Raw genomic sequence first — 25,384 nt, 5'->3', positions numbered from 1 at the left:
GATTTATAAAAAAATTAATGTAGGTATGTAGGTACATCATTAATTTTTTTTCAAAGACAAAATTAAGCTCGCAAAGTATACTTTAATTTTTTTGCAAACTTATGCTGTTCCGGTTTTACCTGCAAATTCTTTTTATACACAACATTTTCATTCGACTTATGAATATTATATTCAAAAACGCGAATACTAAAAAAGCCTACATGCCAGTTTCCTTCGTACACGAATAAGGAAGGAAATACTTTTCAAGATCAAAACAACAATTCTTACATCCCGTCATTTCTTCTTTTTAAAGTCAATTTTCCTCTAAGTTATAGGGTTGATGTGTGATTTTTAAAAAGTTGAAAATGTGGAAAAGTTGGTTAGGAAAATAATCAAATAACAACCTAAGATGCTTAAGGCTGGCCGCAAACGCATGTTTTTCGTATTCGATTTCCGAATTCGGAATTCCGTGAGACTAGCGCAAACTTTCGTTTATTTCACGCGCGTCGCCTTGTACCTGAAACGTATGTGGGGAATTTCTTCAGTACGGGGAAAAACGAACGTGCGCGGCAGTTAAGGTATTTTCTACTGATTCCATGCAATTGTATTTTCGAATACGAAAAACAAATTCGGAAATCGCATGCGGAAAACGTATGTTTGCGGCCGGCCTAGTTGTACGACGACTACGAGTCAGTTCACACGGAAATGAAATAAGGCGTGACTTGGCTAATAGTCTTAGATACAATTGCAATCAAAACTATACAGAATTGTAATGTAAAATAGCGTGACGTTTCATGAAATGTTTTCGTATTGCTAGCATTGCCATATCGCGACTCGTCTTGTTTTGGTGTGTCTGACCTTAATTATACAAAGGTATAAGGAGCAAAAGCAGAAAGATTTTTTTAATATTTTATCTCCGCAAGTACTGACAACTAGAACAATTTTAGTTTACTCAGTAAGAGTGTAGCACCATGAGGACTTTTCGCGACAAACTGTAGTATCTATGGACAGTATATCTATCAGCAATAAAATAGGTAAATATTCCGTATCGCGCCACCAGCGATTTTGAGGCCGTTTTTTTTTTACAGTCGCGTTATAATCTGTAAACATCAGAACTAGTATTGTTATGATGGCGCATGGCGCATGACTATTTTTCGAAAATTTAAGATAATTTTATCTTATAATACGTACCTATATTATTTGTTTTAAATGGTAATAATGTAAATATTGTAAACAACAAATATTCGTATGATAAAATGAGAAAAGTCGGCAAACATCGTTTGTCAAATGACAGAAAAATGATCAAAAACATCAGTCTTTTTCAACTACTTAGCCACAGATACCAAAGCGGGGGGGCTCGGGGGGCGCAGCCCCCCGCCAAAACAAAAACAAACACAATCCAGAAAGTCCAAAAGTAGGTTAGGTTAGGTTGGAACGTAGACCACAACACCCAGAAATAGGAGCCCCGCGTAGCGGGGCTCCGTCGACTTTCTTTTGCCAGAAATAGTCATGCGCCATCATAACAATTAAGTATACTAGTTCTGATGTTTACAGATTATAACGCGACTGTAAAAAAAAAAACGGCCTCAAAATCGCTGGTGGCGCGATACGGAATTTTTACCATAAAATATTTAATACATCTTAAAGGCACCTATAACCTGTTTGTAAATTATAATAAGGGTATGACTTCCTTTGACATTTAAGTCGGGTATACAAGAGCTAAGTTGTTCGAGGAATATTTACACATATCCCTAAGGGCGGATTCGACCAAACTGGAGTAAAATTTTACCCGCGTATAACTGTTTCCTAATCTAAAAGTAAGCTAGTTTTGTGATTTACAAACTTCTAATCCATGAGAAAAGTAATTACACGGTAGTAAATATTCACACGGGCGATTTTGATGTAGTAAATATCAAACTGAGAGTAGTTGCACAACAGGGTGTCATGGTTGGTGTCATTGTGAACTGTAATTATTGACATAGATAGATACATAGATTGTGCGGCCCGTGACAAAGTGCTTATTTAAATGGTCAATTACTATGCTAATAATAATAGCTCCCACACCGGTTTCGGTGACGGTGGCCGGTTTCAATGAAACCAAGCCACCTACGCGGAGGAGTAATTTTATAGTGCCCAAGTGTGTGCGCAGTACACAATAGCACTCTCTATTCCTTTACTCTCATAACCCAGTGGGACGGAAGACTGACACGACTGGCGAGAGATCAGGCGCAAGACCGACTTTTTACATGCCCATCCGACGCATGGATCATATTCTTACTTGTCAGACAATCAGGTGATCAGCCTGCATTGTCCTCCCTGCACAGGCTCTGTGGCCTGGTGCTGCCATATTGTGTGGCCCTTGGCCAGTAAAGTGTAAACCGCTATCCTAGAGTATAATTCAGAGGTCGGCAACTAATTTTTAATGGGGCTCGAATTTTTACGACGTCAAAAAAAACACTTGTCCTATGTAGCTTAAAAAATATTATTTTAATTAATAAAGGTATACGTATACCTTATCTATGTATTAATTTTAGATACTTGGTATAAAATACATAACAATATTTCGCGGTTCGAGATTCGAACTTTCGCGGTCAGCATACAGATCGCGGTTCGCCTGTTGCCTACCGCTGGTATAATTATTATTCTCATGATAGTTACACTATCATTCAACTTCAGGTTTGGTCGAATCGGGCCTTAGTAGAGGTCGTATTATAGTACTAATGTTTTGTTTATTCTAATTTCATAATTTTACTATTTAGCATTAAGGTAAGACGGTCAGACAGACATCGAAGTCTTAGTAATAGGGTCCCGTTTTTACCCGTTGAGTACAGAACCCTAAAACTATATTACAGACGAATCAATAAACTGAAAATTAAATATTATTTATTATATTAACCGACTAATGGTATTAAGCGATTACGCAGCTAAAAGGCAAAGCGTCCCAAACGCAGAAGGGATATTTTTCAAAGGATCGTTTTTGCGTACCGCGTTTTATTTATAGGATCATAAAATTAATCCTGCACATTCCTACTACTGGTGATGCTCAAACAGATTCGAAAACTTTTTACCTTTTATCGCTTTATGTGAGGGTTCGATTTCTGTGATTCCTACACAAATACTTAGAGGGTAACAGCTACTCATAATCGTCTGGCGAATATTTCTTGGAATAATATTATTTTTAATCCTTTGACGGTTAATCTATTGTGAAGACCGAATTTTTCCTATGTCTTTCTTATCCATACTAATATTATGAATGTGAAAGTGTGTCTGTCTGGTTATTTGTTACTTCTTCACGCCCAACTGAACTGATTGTGCTAAAATTTAGTATGGATATACTTTGCGTCTCGGCAAAAGACAAAGGATAATATGTGGGGCTTAGGTTTGTCAAAATCTTAATGTAATAAAAATTAAGTAATTATTAATCTAGTCTCTGATCTCTGAAAACATAGTCGGAGCGGCGGCATTTAGAGTATTCTTAGCCAGTATGTAAACCGCGTATACTTAACTCTTCCATTCTTATGTGATAATAATTATGTCGCACAAAATTAAGTGTCAAAGTTACTTGTCGGCCCGGAATAATTAATTTATTACTAACTTCACCTCAGAATGTAGTAAACACAAATTAGAATAGAATAACATACCTATGGGACACATACATATAAATATGATGATGTAATCTAGAGGTTAGTATCCGTAGCAGCGATACAAATTCAACAAAGAACTAAAATATAGTAAATAATATTTTATCGATGTAAGTGTACAAAAAGTATATCTAAAGTAGTAAATCTAAAGGCACCTGTGTATTTTTTTTATTAAATAAGGGGGCAAACAACCAAACTAAACGGGTCACCTGATGGTAAGCAACTACCGTCGCCCATGGACACTCGCAACATCAGAAGAGCTGCAGGTGCGTTGCCGGCCTTTTAAGAGGGAATACGCTCTTTTCTTGAAGGTTTGCAGGTCGTATAGGTCCGGAAATACTGCTGTATAGAGGTCAATAGATATATAGCTGTTACCTGGTTGAATCTGCTATTTGATTGAATAACTAGCGAATTCATTGAATGAAACCATTTAATTTTGCATTCACAGACTTGACGAGTTGGCCTTTAGACGTTGAACTATGTTAAACGTTTGTAACGACTTGACGAGTTGGTCACTCAATTAAATGGTTTCATTCAATGAATTCGCTAGTCATTTCAATGTAATAGTAGATTCAACTAGATGACTGCGACATATAATATTATGTTGGATAGATTATTACGTATATGCTATACAACGTCTTGCATGGGCAAGTTACAGTTTTTAACTTTTAATAATATATTGATGCATTTTCAAAATTATACTAACATAGTTAATAACCAACAATCTATTTGCTTAAATAAATCACCGGAATACTTCAAAAACCCAATCATAACGAATGGTTTTTATTTAATGACCTACTTAATGACCCTTACAAATTTTTGATAATTTGACAAAAAGCGTTATTAAGCGTTGCGTTTATGTGGTATTACATCAATCATACTTGACCAATTTACAGCCAATTTACAGGGTGTAACATCAAAATTAAGTGATAATATGTTTTATTTTAGGGTATGTGTCCCTTATATTTTAGACTACGTAGAGTACTTTTAGCAGCATTGAAAGAGCAGATTTTATTTTATTCAATCAGTCAAATATAATTATATAGTAAAATAAGGCTTTTGTATTTTATAGCAATAGCGCTGACCATAATTTGACTCAGCGCTATTTAACGATAACACAAAAGTTGCTGATAAAATGGACGAAAAATAACCGATATTTCAGTGGTTCTGTTCAAAAGTTACAGTTTAAACTATAATTTCTCCCATTTATTTACTACTAGCTGTTGCCCGCGACTTCGTCCGCGTGGACTTCAGTTTATAGCGCGCGATGTCAACAAAATTGGTGTCAAAAGCTTTTATAAAAAAAACCCTGGTATCCCTTAAATCAAATCAGCTGTGCAGTGTGCACATAATATTTCAATTTTTTTTTAATAAAACTTTATATTTTATGCCAAATTTTTAAGCTTATTTAGCCCCCCAATCACACAACTTTACCCATAAACTATTTATCATTGATAGGTTTAAGGTTACGTCACTGCATAGATAAAGTACTGAGTTATGAAATAACGTAAAATAGAAATAACAATCGAAAAAAATCGAATCTTAGTTGTAAGATGACACCACCGCTTATAGAAAGACTTTTGGCCAAGCGTTAGCGCGATGTAGGAGACGCACGGCGCCATCTATTATAATTTTTGTAGAACTAACTTAATTTGAACAAATTTACGCATTTTCACCCGCTTACAACGCTTTTTCCCAGTAAAAAAGTAGCCTATGTCTTTTCTCAGGCTTTAGACTATCTGTATACAAAATTTCATTACAATCGGTTCGGTAGTTTTGGCGTGAAAGCGAGACATACAGACAGAGATACTTTCGCATTTATAATATTATAGTATAGATTTTATCATTTTCATACTTACGTGAATATTAACGCTCTTGCTAATAAAATATCAACACTTTTTAAATGTAATTTTAGTTATACAAAGACAAGGCACTATTGTGAACACAGTACTGATAATAATAATTGAACTTTTTGCTGCTAAAAGATGGGTCTGCGCGAGAGCCTTTCGCTGGTTTCTCTTTGCGGACCAAAGTTGTACCCGTCGCGGCTTATATTTGTTGAACTTTCAATTTTTTAATAGCTGGTTAACTATAATATGGAAAAATCCCATTTAATTTTCAAACATTGCTCAATAAAATACTCTTTTTTGCAGTCGGTACAGTTAAGTGTGATAAATCAGGCAAAATATTTGTCAGGGGTTCGTTCATTAGCCCTGTGTGTATTTGCCAGGGCGTCACACCGGGGGCACCTTTATTGCCGGCCCTTCACTCTATTCTGTATTAAAACAAAATAAATTAATGACTTTGCCCGCGTGAAATACTAGTGTATTAGCGTTTGGACTCCTTGAGGATCAATTAAAAATACGTGGGGAACTCGGGGACTGCCGCGGTAAAGCAATTGCATACCAATTTTTATCAACTCATGCAATTATAATTAGCATACGTCTAGTCGCACGCACACAAACACCATACCGAAGTCTGGCAACGCCTCACCGCCGTGCCGGTTGGAGTGGGGGCTGTTAGGCCCGCCATAAAAGCTGTGCAATAGCTTAAAAACCTTTCTTAGAGCTGGTACACATTTCGGGAGTTTTGAAGCGCGTGTAACGCGCGCTTGGATGTGTACGCTTCAACAGAATCCGTTCTTCTGGTTCTCGAAACGCGCGTTAGCAAAGCGCGCTTCAAAACGCCCAATGTGTACCGGGCCTTAGTGGAAGGTTACATCGTTATGCTAAGTACTCACATACGGTTTTGCTCGATAGTTTTACTCCGAATCGAAGGAAATGACATATTTGACATTTATTTATTTATTTATTAAACATTCTTACAACTATCATTACAGACTACTATCCAATTCGATAGCGTAGTAAATAGATGTGAACTCACTCAAAGGACATATGAATAAGTCCAACTTGTTGTTGACTTTGTTAAGTATTCGGATTGCTTCTACAATGGGCGCGTATTTTAATAAGTTCGTTCTAGAGTGCGGCGTCGCGAAAAGCTCGGGAGACCGCCTCCGCCACACATACCTATCAGGGACGTTCAGTGCCAGCCATTGCAGTAAACCCGGATAAATTAATTTGCCACGCAACACTTTAAACATAAAGCACGCCAAACTCAAGTCCCTCCTGGTCTCCAACTTGTTGTATCCCACCATGCCTAACACAAACAGCGTCGGATACATCAGCGGGTAGAAAGGATACACTCCATACAATTATAAGTACAGAAAACGCAAATACTTATTTTGAATACGTTCCAGCATGAGCTTGTACTTGCTCTCGTGTGGGGCCCACACAGCCGCGTTGAACTCCAGCTGACTTCTCACGAACGCATCGTATAACGCTGTAATCGCCCTAACATTCCAAAACGTCGCGGACCTTCGTAGTACGAAGCCTAAGCGTCGGTATGCCTTCTTACAGACGTTAGAAACGTGATCCCAGAAGTACAGCTTGTCATCTACCCGGACGCCGAGATCCCGCACAGACTTTTCCCTTGACAAAGTAATATCATTTACCTTGTAGTCGTGAATCAGGGGAGTCATCACTCGGCTAAACGAAATGACCGAACATTTGGAGACATTAAATTCCAGCTTATTTTGCCGACTCCACTCGACTACCTTCGCCAGGTCCTGCTGGAGGCGCTCACAATCGCTGAGGCCTCTGATCGCCAGTAACAACTTGAGATCATCCGCGAATAGTAGGCATATTATATACCTAATTATCTCCGGTAAGTCATTAATCATTATGAGAAATTTTAATGGCCCCAAATTACTATTTTGACTCACGTCAGATTCTGTAGCATATGGTGCTGATCGACAGCCCGCAAATTCTACGTACTGCGTCCTGTCTCTCAAATAATTTACAAAAAATAGCAGTAGCTTAGGAGTAAAACCTATTTTAGCCATTTTTGTCAGCAGAATGTCATGATCGACAACATCGAATGCTATTCGGTAATCCAAATAAATCGCGACTACCTGCAACCCTTTATCTACATGGGGTGTAATGTACCCCATCGCTTCTAACAAATTACTACTAGTACTCCTGTTTGGACGAAAACCGTGTTGGCAATCCGTCAGCGACGATTCAATTTGCGCTTGAATCCCCCTTTAGATGGCGGCTTCAAATACCTTTGCTGGCGTCGAAAGGATCGCAACCGGCCTATAAGACTCGACTCTGGTTTCGTCTCCTCCTTTATGTATAGGTACAACGCGGGACATTTTCCACCTATCCGGAAAGTACGAACTACCTAAACATAAATTAAATATATGCGTCATCGGCTTCGCTAACACCGTCCGGCAGTCTTATATAAGTCACATATTTAATTCCATCGAGGCCGGCTCGAAGCGAGCCTTCGACCTGTCAGTTTTGCGGTCCACACGGTGGTTATTGCTCGATTTGGAGTAAAACTATCGAGCAAAACCGTATGTGAGTACTTAGCATAAGAGGAACACGCGTGCGAAATTTCAAGGTTAATGTGTCAGAATGTAAGATCTTTCATTAGCTCTACCGACACTTGTAGCGCGTGCTCAAAACCTTAACGAGTCCTGCTGCTTCATTTTCTGTGAAACCTGTTGTTTTCTTCACTTGTTGCTACTGTAAGAATTATAGTCTCTACTCTCTAGTAAGACAATGATGATTATTGATTATTGTGTAAATTCCACATAACATCAAATATTAGGTGCATGATCTGAAAGTTTCCTGCAGTTTTACCTTCCAGCAGTTAGCTAGTACAGTTCTACAGTAGTTTTATAGTAATTGTTATGTCTAGTTGAGTCGTTTACGTTTAGTTATGGAGAATGTTGTAAGAAGTTGAACTTGCTTTTAGTAATTTTAATAAAATAACAAGAATGAGGTTATATTATTTGAACCCAGGAATTAAAAAACAATATTTTAACGATAAGTGAAATTGTTAAAATAAGATTCTAAAATGATAAATCAATAAAACTTGAAATATACACATCACAGGGTGTATCAAAACAAAGTGTAATACTTAAGGGCGTGTAAAAAGAAGAGAGTTTTTGTGATTTGCATAAGTAAGCGCCCCGGCGGCGTCATGAATATGCCATTTTTTATTATTTTAATAAAAAAAAATCTTTCAGGACTGCGACTTTCACAGTGAACTCTATACTGGGACTCTTACACACCCTAAAGTATTGTCACTTTGTTTTGTTACACCCTCCTATATAATGATCGTTTTGTGAGAAATCTTAGTTGATTTTATTTCAGCTAAATTACTAATAATAACTCCCACACCGGGTCGGTGACGGTGGCCGGTTTCAGAAACCTGGCCATTTAGCCGAAACTTTTTCATTTTCGCTTCGTTATAGAATCGCCAATCAAAATGTATGGAATTGACATTAGACGAGTCGAACGTCAACGTCATATTAACAAACGCTTATGTCAATTCCATACATTGTCATCGGCGATTCTATAACGAAGCGAAAACGAAAAGATTTTGGCTCACCCCCCAGGCCAGTTACGCGGGAGTAATTTTATAGGGCCCAAGTGTGTGCGCAGTACTCAAGAGCACTCTCTATTCTTTTTACTGTCATAACCCAGTGGGACCGAAGGCCGACACGATTGGCGAATGGCGAGCGATCAGGCGCAGGACCACGACTTCTTTTATTATGCCCGTTATATAAATATTTTTCATTCATTCATTCATTCATTCATTCATTATGGAATTGACATAAGCGTTCGTTAAATGACGTTGACTCGTCTTATGTCAATTCCATACAGGTACCGAGCAGATATGCCAAGGTTGCCACGAAACGGGAAATAAAATAAAAATAAAATATTGTGCTTGTGATGCAAATGTTATCATTTAATCTGTTTAATCAGCGTGTTATATTTACATATTTATTTATTTTAAAAACTTTATGCACATATAGGTACAAAGGTGGACTTAATGCCGTAAGGCATTATCTACCAGTCAACCTTTGGGCGATACAAGGACAAAGTTGTATAGGTGCCAGTCGAGTTGAAAGAGGAAAAGACAGAAAAAAATAATAAGTATATATTATACTTATAAAATATATATTATATAGTTTTATACTATACTTATAATATACATATTATCACACATAAAATTATATATAAATAAAACCGATAACCATACGTAATATATTATTATATAATAACTATATTATAATAATATATAGTTGATCAATGATGATGCTAAAAATATTATAAATATTAATTTATGCCATAAATTATGAAAACTAAGAGTCTGCCAACTGTTTCAAGCAAAACTCACGTACCCTGCGCTTAAAAGTATCTCCGGTTTTTGAGATCCTGATTTCCGGAGGAAGAGCGTTCCAGAGGAGAATAGCCTGGATATTAAAAGAAGAATGGACGGAACTTGACTTGTAAGAAGGGCAACTTAAAAGCTGATTTGAAGTGGATCGGAGGTTTTTATCGTGCATGCTGCAACGGTATTGAAAGTGAGGGGCGAGATATTCGGGAGTATGGGGATGATGTAGCAGTGAATATAGCACACACAGTGCCTGCACAGAGCGGCGCTGACGTACTGGTACCAGTGTAGCTTGGAGCGATACGATGAAACATAGTCGTATTTTCGAAGGTTGAATATGAATCGGAGGCAATTATTAAACAATCGGTCGAGTTTATAGAGTTTGTCGGCATTAAGATCTAAACAGCACAGGTCACCATAGTTAATTATAGGAAAGATAAGGGAATGGACCAGCAAGGTCTTGACCGGAGTGGAAAGGAAATTTTTGAGCCGGTAGATGAATCGTACATATTATGTCGTACTGCCAGATTGCCGTGAAATTTTTAGATGATTTTAGTTCTCTATTTAAAAAATTAATTAATCTTACCCATCAAGCCCCATAAGCTCACCGGTGAGCGAGACACAATAGAATAACATCTATTGTTATTCTATTGTGTCTCGCTCACCGGATCATCCTTGGATCTATCCAAGGATCCACGAATCACGATCGAAGGATTAAAATAATGAAGACGCATTCGAAATTTCGAATATATAAAATATCCAATAATTAATCACACGTCAGGTGTAACAGAAGCACTTCAAAACTTATTATGTGCGCGGTAAGGGCGCGGTATGTTACACTTGAAATGTGTACCTGGGTAAATAGGTACTAATTAGTATGTAACAGGGTATTTGACAGATTTTTAATTTATTCTATATTGTTTCTCTCCTTTACACTACTTACAACGTAAACAATAAAACAGAGATGCAAATACATGCCGATAAGGCCAACACAATATTAGTGTAAACTGTGAGCCGATATTTATGAAAATTTAAATCCTTTTTGTTTTTTGAATCAGATTTACATATGTACACTGAACATTTATTATAATATCCCATTGTTTATAAGATAAGTTATCGTTTTACAACACAAAATTCGTAGACAACGCGCCAACGTCACCCCTGTGGGCGCAGGTACGCAAACTCCGCGAGTTTGTGTACGCGGGCCCGCGCCGCCCGCTTCCCCGCGGGTACCCCTCCGTTGCTCTGCGCAAGTACATTCGTTTCACTACTGTAGGGATATGTCATATTGCTATATATGTCATATTGCTATACTGTGGTTTAGAGGAGGTCACAAATAGCTTAAATTCGAAAACTCGACAAGCCACAACGTGTGCGTTAGCCGCCATATTGGTTTGAAGGTCCAATCTTTTTTTAGCTATATCTCCTTTATTTTATATTTTTTTACGAAAATGATAAGAACTAAATTTGTTGTGAATTTAATTTTCTACATTTTGAGTTCTTACAATTTTCATTGTAAAATCAATATTTACGGAGATAAATGCAAAAAACAAGCCAAAGTATAATTTCGCTTGTATGTCAATTATTTTTGAACGAGCTTTTGCCCGCGGCTTCGCTCGCGTTAAGAAGTATTATTATGTACAAACTTTCATCCCCTATTTGAACCCCTTGGGGTTGGAATTTATCAAAATCCTTCTTAGCGGATGCCTACGTTATAACATCTACCTGCATGTCAAATTTCAGCCCGATCCGTCCAGTGGTTTGGGCTGTGCGTTGATAGATCACTATGTCAATCAGTCAGTCACCTTTGAGTTTTATATATACAGATTAAGTGAAAATAATTGTAGAAACAAAGCTGTAGGTGATAGATCATTAAATTTCCTACAAATTTAATCCTCATGAATTTTTTTAGAAATCAATATTTAAGGTCCTACACCTATGGTAAATGTACCGGGACCCGAGCGATTGGATAAAACTGAATATTTCTGATCATGAATTAGACCTTTTAACAATTACGGCACAACCTACACCTGAATAATTATTTAAAAATGGCCAAGTGCGAGTCGGATTCGCTCATGACGGTTCCGTACCATTATAAGGCAAAGATGACAAAAATTTGTGCTTTATGTACGGGAGCCCCCCCCCCCCCCCTAAATATTTATTTTATTTTAATTTTATTATTAATTATTAAAGTACAAATACAATCAAATATTTTATGCATATTTTAATTGTCTTAGTGCTGCTATTTTTGATAAAAAGCAAAAAAGGCGACTAAAATCATGTTTGTTATATGGGAGCCCCATGAAATATTAAATATAATATGTTTTTTAGTATTTGTTGTTATAGAGGGAAACAAAATACATAATATCTGAAAAATTCAAGTCTCTACCTATCACCGTTCTTGAAGCCTGGAGACAGACAGACGGACAGACAGCAAATTCTTAATTTTAATTGTGGTTAATGTAAAGAGCTACAAGTTTATTTCTGGTTTTTTTTCTGTATTTGACAATAATCGCGATACAGGTCGAACAGGTCGAAATTATACTTTGACTTGTTGTTTGCAGTTATTTCCTTAAATATTGATTTTACAATAAAAATTATTAGGACTAAAGTTGTAGAAAATCAAATTTTCGACAAATTTGATCCTTATCATTTTCTTGAAAAAATAAAAAATAAAGGAGATATGTGGGAGATATAGCTAAAAAAAGATTGGACCTTCAAACCAATATAGCGGCTAACGCACACGTCGTGGCTGGTCGAGTTTTCGAATTTAAGCTATTTGTGACCTCTTCTAAACACTGGTGCAAAGAAAATTCTGACTATAATTAATTTAAAAAAAAAATCTAACCCTACTGGGGTAAAAATGTAAGGTTTCTATAGTTTGCAGGCAACGTCGATCCAGTACTGTTAGGTACTGTACTTTATAATGAAGCATAGCATTTAGTCCTAAAAGTTATATAGGACTACAATAGTAAACCTGGTGCCGTGTTCCGATCATATAATAAATACATATTACTTATATAGGTATGGGTTGTTTTTTACACGTCTTGTGCATCGGGAGGTTAAGTGGGTACTTGCCGCTATTGTTACCTATGACGAGACAGTAGACACCCTATAGAATACCATTCAATATCATCTTTGAGAAATATTCTGATGTTTTTATCAATAAAATATGAAATAATTCTCATAAAAAGGTTATACCAATCAGAGATAATTTTTATTCAGAAAAATTAAATTAAGAAATAAGTTAAAAAACCGATACGAAAATTTAACAATCAAGAATCAGAATGAGTGATCGGAACTGTACAACCTTTTATTAAAAAGATTATAAACCCCAAATTTTATCAGCACAAATGCTGATGATGATGAACTATTGCTAAGAACACTCTAGATCATGTCGATTATGTAACTTTGACTACATAAAATTAACCATAATTATGACAGACACATAATATCCCCTCACCAGTGGCGAATCCCGCTAGGGGGCGCACTTCAAAATTTCGATACTGTGCGCAATCCCTTTCCGGGGCGATGGGTACCCTCACATGTTTAATGTGCAAACACAGCGATAAAACTTCTTTTGTCTTTGTCTATCCTATTAAAACGCGTCTAAGTAGAACAAGACAGCTAGCAAGCGTCATTTGAGTTCTCGGTAGACAAGGACGGAATGCGAAATCTCACTTCAAAAAACGGCCGCGACGAGTAAGGACAGCGCAGTTTAAAAGAGTTTTAAAAAGTTATAAAACAGAGTTATTTGCTGAGAAGAACTGGGAAGTGCATATTATGTAAGTAATCTTTCAGTTTTTATTAGAATGAAGTGTGTGTTTAACAAATAGAAGTAAAAAAAAAGAGTTGAAACGGCAATCTAACCCGTGCATGGCCCTTACTCGCACAATGATTTTGGCTTTTAAAGCATTAAATAACATATTTATGCAGTTCATATTACTTTACTGCAATGATAATTTAACGTAGTTTCGTTTAACTAAACTCTAACACTAATAAAACGTTCTTTAATTTCTAAATAATGACGAAAACTAGTACCGTCCGATTAGAGCCCCGAATAGGGTTTTGTCACAGACAGGTGACATCCCGTATCGGGGGGCCTCACAGACGCCTCCTCTGAGTTTTAATGGCCGCTAGTAGAATGTTCGCATAACATGGAATAGCCGAATCATTTTGTTGTTGGAGTTCACTGTGAAAGTAGAAGCGCTGAAAGATCAAAATTTTTTTTCACTTTTGGATGGGGAAACTTGTGATGCTCATTCCCTTGCCCATACAAAAGTGAAAAAGAATTTCGTCTTTCAGCGCTGCTACTTTCACAGTGAACTCTCTACAAGGAACATGTACACACCCTAAAGTATTATCACTAATTATTTTTGTTACACACTGTATAGGAAATATACAGGATTATTTTTTCACCAGTACAATAAATCGACATACGTTAAAGTAGAAGCCCCGGACTTATCCGCTAAACTACTAAAAAACGTGGATTGCATTACGCTTATAAGTAGTACGCAAAACGCACGAATTGCTAACATCAGCTGTATAGTGCATTGGTCAAACGCTTGCACAATGCATCCAAGTACTGGATGAAAAAGGTCTTATCCATACTAATCTTACACTCATTTATGAAAATTTTAGCATTTTTGCAAGTTTTCTTTTCATGTTTCTACTCAGTTTTCCTTTAATTCATGTAATTTGGAGGATTTTATTTTGTAGTTTGTTAATTACTTATAATTATAAGAAAATCAAACTTCTGTGGATAAAAGTTAGTACTTATTTTGTAAATTGCATTAGTATCAAAGTAGGTTTTTTCATGAACAAAACAGATATCTTTTTGTGTAACTCCTACATATTATTTACTGAACCTACAATATTGATACTCTTGTACCACCCAGATTATAACCTTAATTTATTGTTTATGTAGTATTGTAACGCCTAGAGTATGAAATTACTTTAAGATATCATGTAATACACAGCCTACTTGAAGCTGTTTGAAAGGCAGCCTCCATTTTTGTTCTGTACTTAAATCTTTGATTTTATAAAATATTTGTACTCGTATGAGAGTCATGACTTGAGTGATATTATTTTGTAAGTAGTACTATAAGGTTATAAATAAATACTCTTGGCTCGCTACATAGTGGTTTATTATTAAAATATGACTCAAAATCTACTGAACATTTTGGTACCCAGTAATTATACCAGCTGTATAACATTATTGCCGTCAAATATAACATAAAAGTACTATTTTCTAGGTAGAAAATTTAATTAAAAAATGATTTAGATCCTTTTATGGGCTCCTGCAAGACCAAGGAACAAGAAATTGCAGTTTTAGTGTATGCTGGTCGTGTAGGTACCTCGGACTGTGCGGAACCCCCCCCAGGGAGCCACAGATGTGCCAAAATCTTCCATTTTGCATGCCACTGGTGAGGGGATATCATAATATTACTACGCGAACGAAAAACTTTGTATCCCTTTTGACGAAAAATGGGGAAACGTAGGTGAATGAAATTTTGCACAGTTACAGTTTATAATTTATATGGTAAAGGAGTGCATCGAACTAATATTATTTTGAAATTATGCGTTTATCATACATTTTTTTAACAAACAAAACATTACACACACACATGAGAAATGACAGATTTTTGAGTGACAAGCCTACACATAAGTGTTACACTCTTTTATTTATGGTTGAAGTCTGTTGACAACAAGGTGACAAATTGAAAATGGATTATAGTTTTTATAATGAGATACTATTAGACAATGCTTACACGGCCAGTCTGAGATCAGCTAAGTCCCAGAGACAATAATTATAGTCAATATAATTTTTTACAAAATATAGGTATAGTGCGTCAAGTCTAGGTCTAGTCTAGGAGGCGAAACTTTTTTTTTAAGCAATAGCAACACTCTTTTGACATTTGTCCCTTTGTTGTATCAATACTCTATGACATAAAATTTACAAAACAAAGATTTTCAATTTGCTTAAATTTAGTTTTACAATGTGAAAACTACATGTTACTGTGATTAATATGAATAATTAAAGTGAAAGACGTATCATGAGTGCTGAAAATTTGAAGATTTTCATTGAAGAAAAATAGTAAAATGCGAAAGAATTACTGAAATTCTCGCGTCCATATTTCCGATTCCGATCGCTCAATCACCATAGTAGTAGGTAATTAAGCGTTTGTTTTATAAATTTTGTTAGTTAATTTTATTGTTTATTGCAATTTTAAGTAGCCTGAGTAAGTATTATGTAGTATAATAAAGCAATAATTTTACATAAACCCTATGTTTACGTAAACAATGAACTGTCAAAGAAATTTATCATATAACGCGCCTAACAATGATTGATACTTTGACTTAGGTGCTTTGCGTAATTATATATCTTAGATGTATATAAAATTCTCGCGTCACAGTATATGTGCTTAACTCCTTTAACACTTTGATGCAGCGTAATATAATATTACAATTATTACGTATTATGTTTACAGGTAGCAGAAAAAGCGTTTAAAGAAATAACCGAAATGACTGGTAGAATTTATGCTATCATTTTGAAAAAAAAAAAACACTGAAAATAAATACAAGAAGTGGGAATTAACCCTTTATTAGAATATTGAAGAGCTGCTTATTGAAGATGAAAGTGCCTCTTCACTGTGACACCACTGCTGTAACTACATGGACCTAGAAAGTGGCGATGATTCTGTTTCCGGCTGCATTGTACAATATTTGGATGATCATATTTTATTAAAATAACAAAACCGTGTTTTTAATTAATTTATTTTTTATAATTTCTTAAATAAGTAGTTCCTTAATAAAAAAGGAGTGAGCTTCTCTCAGCTTTCACTGGCAGTCATCAAAGTAGCTCTGCAGCTCTCAGGGAAAGGGTACTTAAATAACAGGTGTTATAAATTCATAATAGTATGTAGCACTAGTGACTAGATGTCCCGGTGAACTTCGTGTCACTTATAAACCTTCCCTGGACTTCCAGGAATATTTAAAGACTAAAATTAGCCACATCAGTTCAACCGTTTCATCGAGTTATTGCATTTTTTATATAGTCCGTCAAGAAAGTTAAAAAGTGGCAACATCGTAATGTCATCCCTTTTTTCTTAGATTGATTTGAAAGGGATGACACTACGATGTTGCCACTTTTTAATTTCTTCACTTTCTTGACAGAGACAGACTATGACATATACAAAGATTATAATACTTTACATAGATTAGATTGTTTCTTGTAATGTCGTAAATTAAACACACTATAACTACATCATAATGATTTCAAATTTTCTTAACTACATAATATATATAGGTAAATCATAATAATATTTACATGTTTTTTACACTGTACTTAATATAAAGTATCAAAATTTTTTATAGTGACTGAATACAGTGTGGCCATAAGAGGCCACACCGGAAACAAGTGGCGACTCTATTAATGTCTTGACTTTTTTGACGGGCTATAGTAGTTCTAATATCGTTGTAACTAAGGTCGAATTTCGACCATTGGGCGATCTCTAGTTATTATAATTAGTCAATAGAGTTTTAATCTTCTGTTAGATATTTTCACTAATATTACTAGGATTTCTCGAGCTGTTCCCATGTATATTATCTGTCTCGAGACGTCGAAGGCTTTCAAATCCATACTAGAAATGCATCTACGCGTCGCGTTGTGGTCTGAATTGACCCTCATTCGATATGTAATACAGCCGCGACAACGTCATATCACAAAAGTTGCGTACCGGATATCCGTATGGATACAGTTCTGCTGGCTTTATTATAGGGTTGTGTTTTATTCTGACGCGTAGGCGATAGGAAGTATTCCAAAGAAAATTAGTGGGGATTAATCGTTAGATAATGTAACTTATAGATAATAATGATAAATGTAACTTTTAGTTAAGGGTATGATTGTTTTATAGTATAAAAAATTGGATTTATTATTTATGTCCCCCTTTCAGGAAGATTTTTTTTTTATTTTTCTAAGTCAAAATTAAAGGAGGCAACCAGTCAAATCAAAGGTAATATTGTTTTGAACAATAATAATAACCAGAGATCGCCCAATGGTCGAAATTCAACCTTAGTTTCAACGACATTAGAACTACTACCTATATTTTGTAAAAAATATTGACTTGATCTCAAACCGGCTGTGTTAGCATTGTCTAATAGTATCTAAGATTCAATAAAAAAACTATATTCTATTTTCAATTTGTCACCTTGTTGTCAACAGACTTCAACCATAAATAAAAGAGTATAATTCGTATATATAGGCTTGTCACTCAAAAATCTGTCGTTTTTCCTAGTGTGTGTGTTGTAGTATGTAATGTTTTATTTAAAAAAAATGTATGATAAAAGCATAATTTCAAAATAATATTAGCTCGATGCACTCCTTCACTATATAAACTATAACTGTGTAAAATTTCATTCACCTACGTTTCCCTATTTTTCGTCAAAAGGGAAACAAAGTTTTTGGCTCACGTATTAATATATAGATTTACACCCTTACTAATAAACGCTGTATAAGCTTTGAATAATTATACAGTGTTTTGTCTTCTTCAATCCAATTAAAAATGTCACTTGTGTGACAGGAACAAAACACTGTATAACTATTCAAAGCTTATAGAACGTTTATTAGTAAGGGGGTTAGTATTTACCAAGGACATTATTGTACCTGACGCAAAATATAAAGTTCAAACAATCTTCGTAGCACGTGCTACTACGCTACGAAATGCGTAGCGTCGTAGAACAACATTAATAGTATGGCTCCTTTTGGCGGATGGCATTTCATACAGTCTCGTTCACTTAAAAATAGGAACATCTATCTTATATCTTTAAACGAGCAATTCTTGTATATAAATATATAATTGGAATCTCGGAATCGGCTCCAACGATTTTCATGAAATTTAGTATGTATAGGGGGTTTCGGGGGCGACAAATCGATCTAGCTAGGAATCATTTTTAGAAAATGTAATTTTATTCGTGTTTTATCGAATACCGAGCAAAGCTCGGTCAAATAGCTAGTGAAGAATTAACTGCTATTATAATTTTTAGTAGTTTACAAAACTTACAGTTACATATATTGCGAAATTCAAGCAGTGTGTACTAAAATTCTTACAAAATCTATTTTCAGTAATCTAAATATTACACGTGAAAATAATATAATGATTACATTCACTTACCTAAAATAGCTCACGTCAAAGTGTTTTTTTAACAAAATGCAAAACACGTGAGTGGGTTCACGTATAAGTTAAAAGTCATCCTTTGATACACTACACTTTGATATTTAAGAAAACCGTCAAGACGCGTACAAAAAACAATTAACACAGCGAAGCCTAATGAATCAAAGCGACGTTTGATGTTTTTTGGCTGTAAATATGTTATTTAACGTAACCTCACAGGTTGACATTTATTTTAGACTACATGTCGTCCGCAAATTTGCTCGCTCGCAACATTTATTGCTTTTGATTTTACCTTGAGACGCTTCTATTTCCGTCTTCGAGGCTCAAAGTATCAATTCATTTCGAATCCGTCTAAATAGTTCAGCACCTAAGGGCTAAGTGATAATAGGCAGACATACATAAACACTTTCGTATTCAAAGTGTTAATTTACACGTGCCCGTAGGAGGATCATGATTATGATTATAGCAAATTAAATGTTATGATAATCATAACCTCTCAGCTTGTATTGTTTGAATCAAACTTAAAAACGAAACTGTAATATAGTCGCGAGATTAGGGCCCACATTTTTCGAGTTAAAAGTCAAGTTTTAAAATCACTAGACCACAGCGGGGCTAAAATGGTCTTCTTCTTCTTCTTCTTTTTATTATGGCGGCCTCAGTAAAAAAATGGTCACATTTAGCAATTCCTCTGAATCAATTCAGCAAATTAAATGTTAAAACTGTTAAACTGACGAATGTCAAATTAGTACGAATTACTAGACATGAATTGCAAGCAGAGTGAACATTTTACAATTAAAAAAAATGAATCATATTATGATTCTCCAAAACGTCCTCATACCTGCGGGGCATTTATTTATTACAGAATCTTACATCTTATTTCAATTTTAGTTTTAATATTCCTAAAACCTCTTGTCGAATTTATCCTGACATAACGTTCTCAACTAGTAAGTTCAAATATTAGTAGCTTTAGTTAAAACAATAATAATCATAGGTAAAATAATAGATAATTTGCATGTGATAGATGAATTTATCTAAAGAATCGGAAATCCAACCAAATACTTCCCATCCATTTCCCTTAAAGTTATAACTGAAAATATAATCGTTTAATTAATGGCCGATATGAGTAGTCATTTAATTGGAAGGCTGAAACGTATAGGGACAGATCTACCGATTAATTATTCCTCTCACACAGATATAAAGTTGATAAATCGTCTCTACATGAAATCAACATCATTCATACTTTTGTAAAGGAGTTGAATAAAATTATTACGAATGTGTATTTTGTAAAGATCTTAATTGAAGTATTTTTATGTTGTTATTTCATAATTTTAATGATATTTTACTATGCAATGTTATTGTTATTTTTATAACATGTTATTTTTTAATACAGCGACAAAAAAAAACGGAGTGCATACTCCAATCTGCTCTAGGTATATTAATTAAAACAGACTCATTAATATAATTATATTTATGAGTCTGCTTTTAGTTTTACGGCCATTCTCAGGTTTGGCATTATTTGCCTAATTACCGTTACCATTTTTTTCTTCGCTAATTTGACTTAAACTCATTAAAATATGAAAGTAATGAAAGATACGAATACAAAAATAAATTTGGCGTGGTACAGTTAATTATAGTTTTTTAGATAATAACACTTAACATTTTTATGGGTACGGTAATTAGACAAATGTAAAATTTTGTGTAACGGTAATTAGAAATAATTATAATTCTATCTAAAACATCGTAAAAAAACACTGATTAATAAGTTGCACATGTATGATTGTCACAAAAGGGGTAGAATTAAAGATGTTCTATACAACCATAACCTGCCAATGGTAAGAAATAGACACTTTCAAATAAAATCTGAAAAATGAGAAAATAACAACAAATATTGTTTTAATCGGTACATATTTATTAAGATCCAGGTACGATGAACCTAAAAATAATTATATTCTAAATCTCTTTGGACAGAATAGCAACTCAAATGTAGCTCACAGCTTTTACAGCTCGAAATTTACTTATTTTTGTTTTCTCGTAATTTTACAAGTTCATCTCTATTTATGAACACTTATTTCTCGATTTTTTTCCATTTTTTCTTTTCTTTTTGTCTTTTGTAATAAGCTCTAAAGTTTAACTCATTTCTTTTTTGAGTTTTCTTCCGCCATTTTGTAGGAATTTTGCTGATAAGCAGTATTTTCTTTTATTAAGTATACCTTTCTTTCACTTTTCTCTTGATCTCTGATATAAAACTAGGTAATTTCAAATTTTTACTCGACGTTTCCAAGGAACAAGCCTTCTTTTCTCCAATTTCTTCTCTGGCCATTCCCATCCAAAAAAAAATAATGTATATAATTTTATGAATACTCAGCATACAGATATCTAAATATTATATATATCACAAAGGGACTAACTGACATAGTGATGTTTTAACGCACAGCCCAAACCACTGGACGGATTGGGCTAAAAGAATCATGGCCAAATTTGTATAGGAGCTGGATTCGACTTTTATTTTTGATGTCCCAAAATAAACTATAGTTAGATTTGGTTGTTCTTATGCTCTAAACATAATTCCGTTTGAGAATTATGTCTAAATAGCCACGATTTTTTATAATAATTAATAACGTTTACAATTATTTTGAGGTTAGACTTAAGAACTACCTTTTTCCCGACTGCGGTGTGGCCTACAAGTGTATATTCGGCGATCTCGTTTCTAATTATTTCAATTTTTCCTAGAGTATTACCCAAATAATAGAACGAATGCGAATGATCGCCGGCTGTCAGAATATAACGAAACTAAAATATATTGATCTTTTTTTTGTGGCTATTTATAGACACATTTCTAATGATTTTCGATGCCTTAAAATATTAGGGAATTTTTTAATACTAATGGCATATCGGGACGCCACCGCCCACCTGGTACGATTTGGCCATTGTTCTTTGGCATGCAAGTAGATGTTATGACGTAGGCATCCGCTAAGAAAGTTTTTTATTAATTCTACCCCCAAAGGGCTATGAAACTTTGTAAATTTAAATAATAATACTACTAATCATTTATTTCGGATCACAGCAAATCCATAGTTTTAGTAGAAAGTACAATTAAAATTTAAATTATGTTAGTTCATTACATTGCAATTCTTATAGTATAAAATTATTTATTATGAATGGTAAGGCATTGAAACTATTAATGAAACTTAATCTCTATCTCACATGCACCTTTATCCAATGCCTTATCAAACCATCAAAACTGTCAGTTAATACCCTTAAATTTTGCTCTCCTGAGAATGGCCGTTTAATAGCGAAGTTTGATTTCAAAAATGGATGGGATTTGATTTGATATAATGCATCGCGAGCGCCATGACTCTTATGGCTGGTTTACACGTATTAAGTTGATAAGTAGTTAAATAAATTTTAAGTTGTTTATTGCATGTAAACACAAAATTTAGTAGCAAGTAGCAAGTTAAAATTTAGTAAGTACTAAACTAGATGACAATTAGAATTCAGTTACTATTTATCTACTTAATACGTGTAAACCAGCCATTAGCGATGCGTTTTGTCAAATCCCGTACATGTTTGATAGAAACTAACAATTGCATCTAAGCTCTCTGATCTGCAACTATAATATCTACAGCCAACTATATCTTGAATGTTGTTGCAGGCAACAATGGCGCAGAACATGTTCGCAGTGTCCGTGCTCGCCATACTAGTTGTCTCCGTCGGCGTCGGGGCCAAACGTAAGTTTACTTTCAATATAAATACACTTTTAAGCAAGTTATAAAATATTATCATCTATTCCAAAGAAGTAACCGACCTAAGGCACCAAACAGTTGTAAGCCAAAAGGCTACGCGCATATTTTTTCCGCACGCCCAAAGTTAGAATAAGATTTCCTTACTGTATAGTCAAAGTCACAAAGTGTATAACATTGTTCCACTACGAAGACATGTCTATCCGTCCATCACTATCCAGACTGGAAAGGAGATACCTACGAATCTCTTTAATCTGTATTTGTCATTATCTGAATGACATACCCATACTTCTATTAACATCATAATACGTGGGAGAGCCATGCTATACGTGGGAGAGCCATGCTTCGGCACGAATGGGCCGGCTCAACCGGATAAATACCACGTTCTCACAGAAAACCGGCGTGAAACAGCGCTTGCGCTGTGTTTCGCCGAGTGAGTGAGTTTACCGGAGGCCCAATCCCCTAACCCCTACCCTATTCCCTTCCCTACCCTCAACTATTCCCTTCCCTTCCCTTCCCTACCCTCCTCTATTAACCTATTCCCTCTTAAAAGACCGGCAACGCACTTGCAGCTCTTCTGATGCTGCGAGTGTCCATGGGCGACGGAAGTTGCTTTCCATCAGGTGACCCGTTTGCTCGTTTAACCCTTTATTTCATTAAAAAAAAAAACTGAAAATATAACTAAAAGGTTAAGACGTTTCATTCCACCTACGTAAAAATCGTACAAAATAATCAGCAACCAATCACAAACAAATCATACCATTGTAAAGGATATTTATAACAAAAAGCACACGGCTATCCTACACATTCGAGTTGATTACACCTTTTTACTTCGGCCAAATTACTTAGCTAACACACCCGCTGCGCCCCGGGGTCCCATCTCATGCCTCGAATTTCCCTGCGAAAGCTGTCTCACTCGCGCACACATATCTCACATAAAACGTTGATCGCAAGCTTTCTCACACACATCTCACGTGCGAATAAGTCAACCTTTGATCGAAGTGTTATTTGAGGTACGAGAATCGGATGTTAACCTCAACCCGGCAGTCAAAAACACGTAGTGGGAAGTGGTCGGCCGTTGAGGATGAGGTTCATAGAAACTCGGACGGAAGTTGAAGTTGTTATACGTCTGAGTTTTTATGAAGTTCACCCTTTTGTTATTATCATAAAGATTCTATAAAAGTCAAATATGATCTACTTGTTATATACAGGCGTATAATTATGGTGGTCCAATACAAGCGACTTTGAATTTTCATCTATGATTTCCATGATCGACGTCGATGCATTTTAAAAAGACAGCTTTGCAAGCTTGGTAGTTTATGGTTTTAATTAAATTTAAAATATTAACAGTTTGATGAACAGCAGATTTTTTAAAAGTAGTGCAAAAAAGTTGCTTGTTCAAGCGTAGGTATTCATTTTTGAAAGTATTTTTTGTTCATTTTTGAAGCGGAATTAATTATCACCCAAGTATAATTTAAGTACCCTGTATAATTTGTAATGATTAAAAGTTAATAATAACATGGAAAATAAGATGATCGTGATCGCGTTATTGCCTATCCTATATAGGCAATAACGCGATCACGCTCGTCACTAATCCGTTTTGTTACGAGAAAGGCTGTTTAGTTCATTTGCCTAGCTGCTACTAGGACGAATATTATCCTGGATATTTGTCTATACTTTATGAATATGTCGCAGCCAACTGGTTTAAATGTTGGTGTGATTGAATGGCGTCGTTCAATCAAAGGGCTAGCTGTTTGATTGAATGGCTTTTTTAACCAGTCGACTGCGGTCTGCGACAAATATAAAGAGAGAATGTTTGTATGTTTACATCAAAAGTACCGTAGTTACTAGTTACAGAGTAACTGGATCGACGATGAAACGGCCCAGAGTCGCTAGCCAAGACGTTTTCTGTTTCGTTTTTTTACATTACCTACATTTTCTATATCGCTTCTTTAAAGAATCGCCTATCAAAATGTGTGGAATTGATATAACATAGACGTGGGAAAGCCTTGCTTCGGCACGAATGGGCCGGCTCGACCGGAGAAATACCACGTTCTGACAGAAAACCGACGTGAAACAGCGCTTGCGCTGTGTTTCGCCGAGTGAGTGAGTTTACCGGAGGCCCAATCCCCTACCCTATTCCCTTCCCGACCCTCCCCTATTCCCTTCCCTTCCCATCCCTATCCTCCCCTATTACCCTATACCCTACCCTAAGAGCTGCAGCAGGCCTTTTAAGAGGGACTTAAAAGGCCGGCAATGCACCTGCAGCGAGTGTCCATGGGCGACGGAGGTTGCTTTCCATCAGGTGACCCGTTTGCTCGTTTGACCACTTAATAAAAAATTAAGAAATTTAAAAAAAACCCCGCCAAACAACTTTAAAAAGTAATGAAATAATATTTAATGCCTTCAAGTTCAAATAATTCCTAACTTGTGTAAAGTAATATTTTAGTCCATAATTGTTGTCACGGTGTGTCGGGGGACCGCTAAGTAAACTACAACCTACAACCGCCAAGTCGCTGATTATCTCGATTCAGTTCGCTGTGAATTGATCCTTAAACTTGTTATGTAAAATCAAACATCTACATTAGCGGTCCCCCGACAC

The 25,384-nt window shown here is 35.5% G+C and overlaps 1 protein-coding gene across 1 annotated transcript in view; it reads left to right on the top strand.

The window, feature by feature from the left end:
- LOC121725303 (neuropeptide CCHamide-2) overlaps positions 1-25,384 on the top strand; it is a 69,422-nt gene that overhangs the window by 8,450 nt on the left and 35,588 nt on the right. Inside the window, exon 2 of the mRNA XM_042112192.1 lies at positions 22,695-22,770. Coding sequence (XP_041968126.1) covers positions 22,701-22,770 — 70 coding nt within the window. The 5' untranslated portion in view covers positions 22,695-22,700. The remainder of the gene's footprint in view (positions 1-22,694; positions 22,771-25,384) is intronic.

Source organism: Aricia agestis, chromosome 3, assembly GCF_905147365.1.
Source record: "Aricia agestis chromosome 3, ilAriAges1.1, whole genome shotgun sequence".
NCBI classification, from domain to species: Eukaryota; Metazoa; Arthropoda; class Insecta; order Lepidoptera; family Lycaenidae; genus Aricia; species Aricia agestis.
The sequence above is the reverse complement of the archived record's forward strand: the minus strand, read 5'-3'. Positions and strand labels throughout refer to the sequence as shown.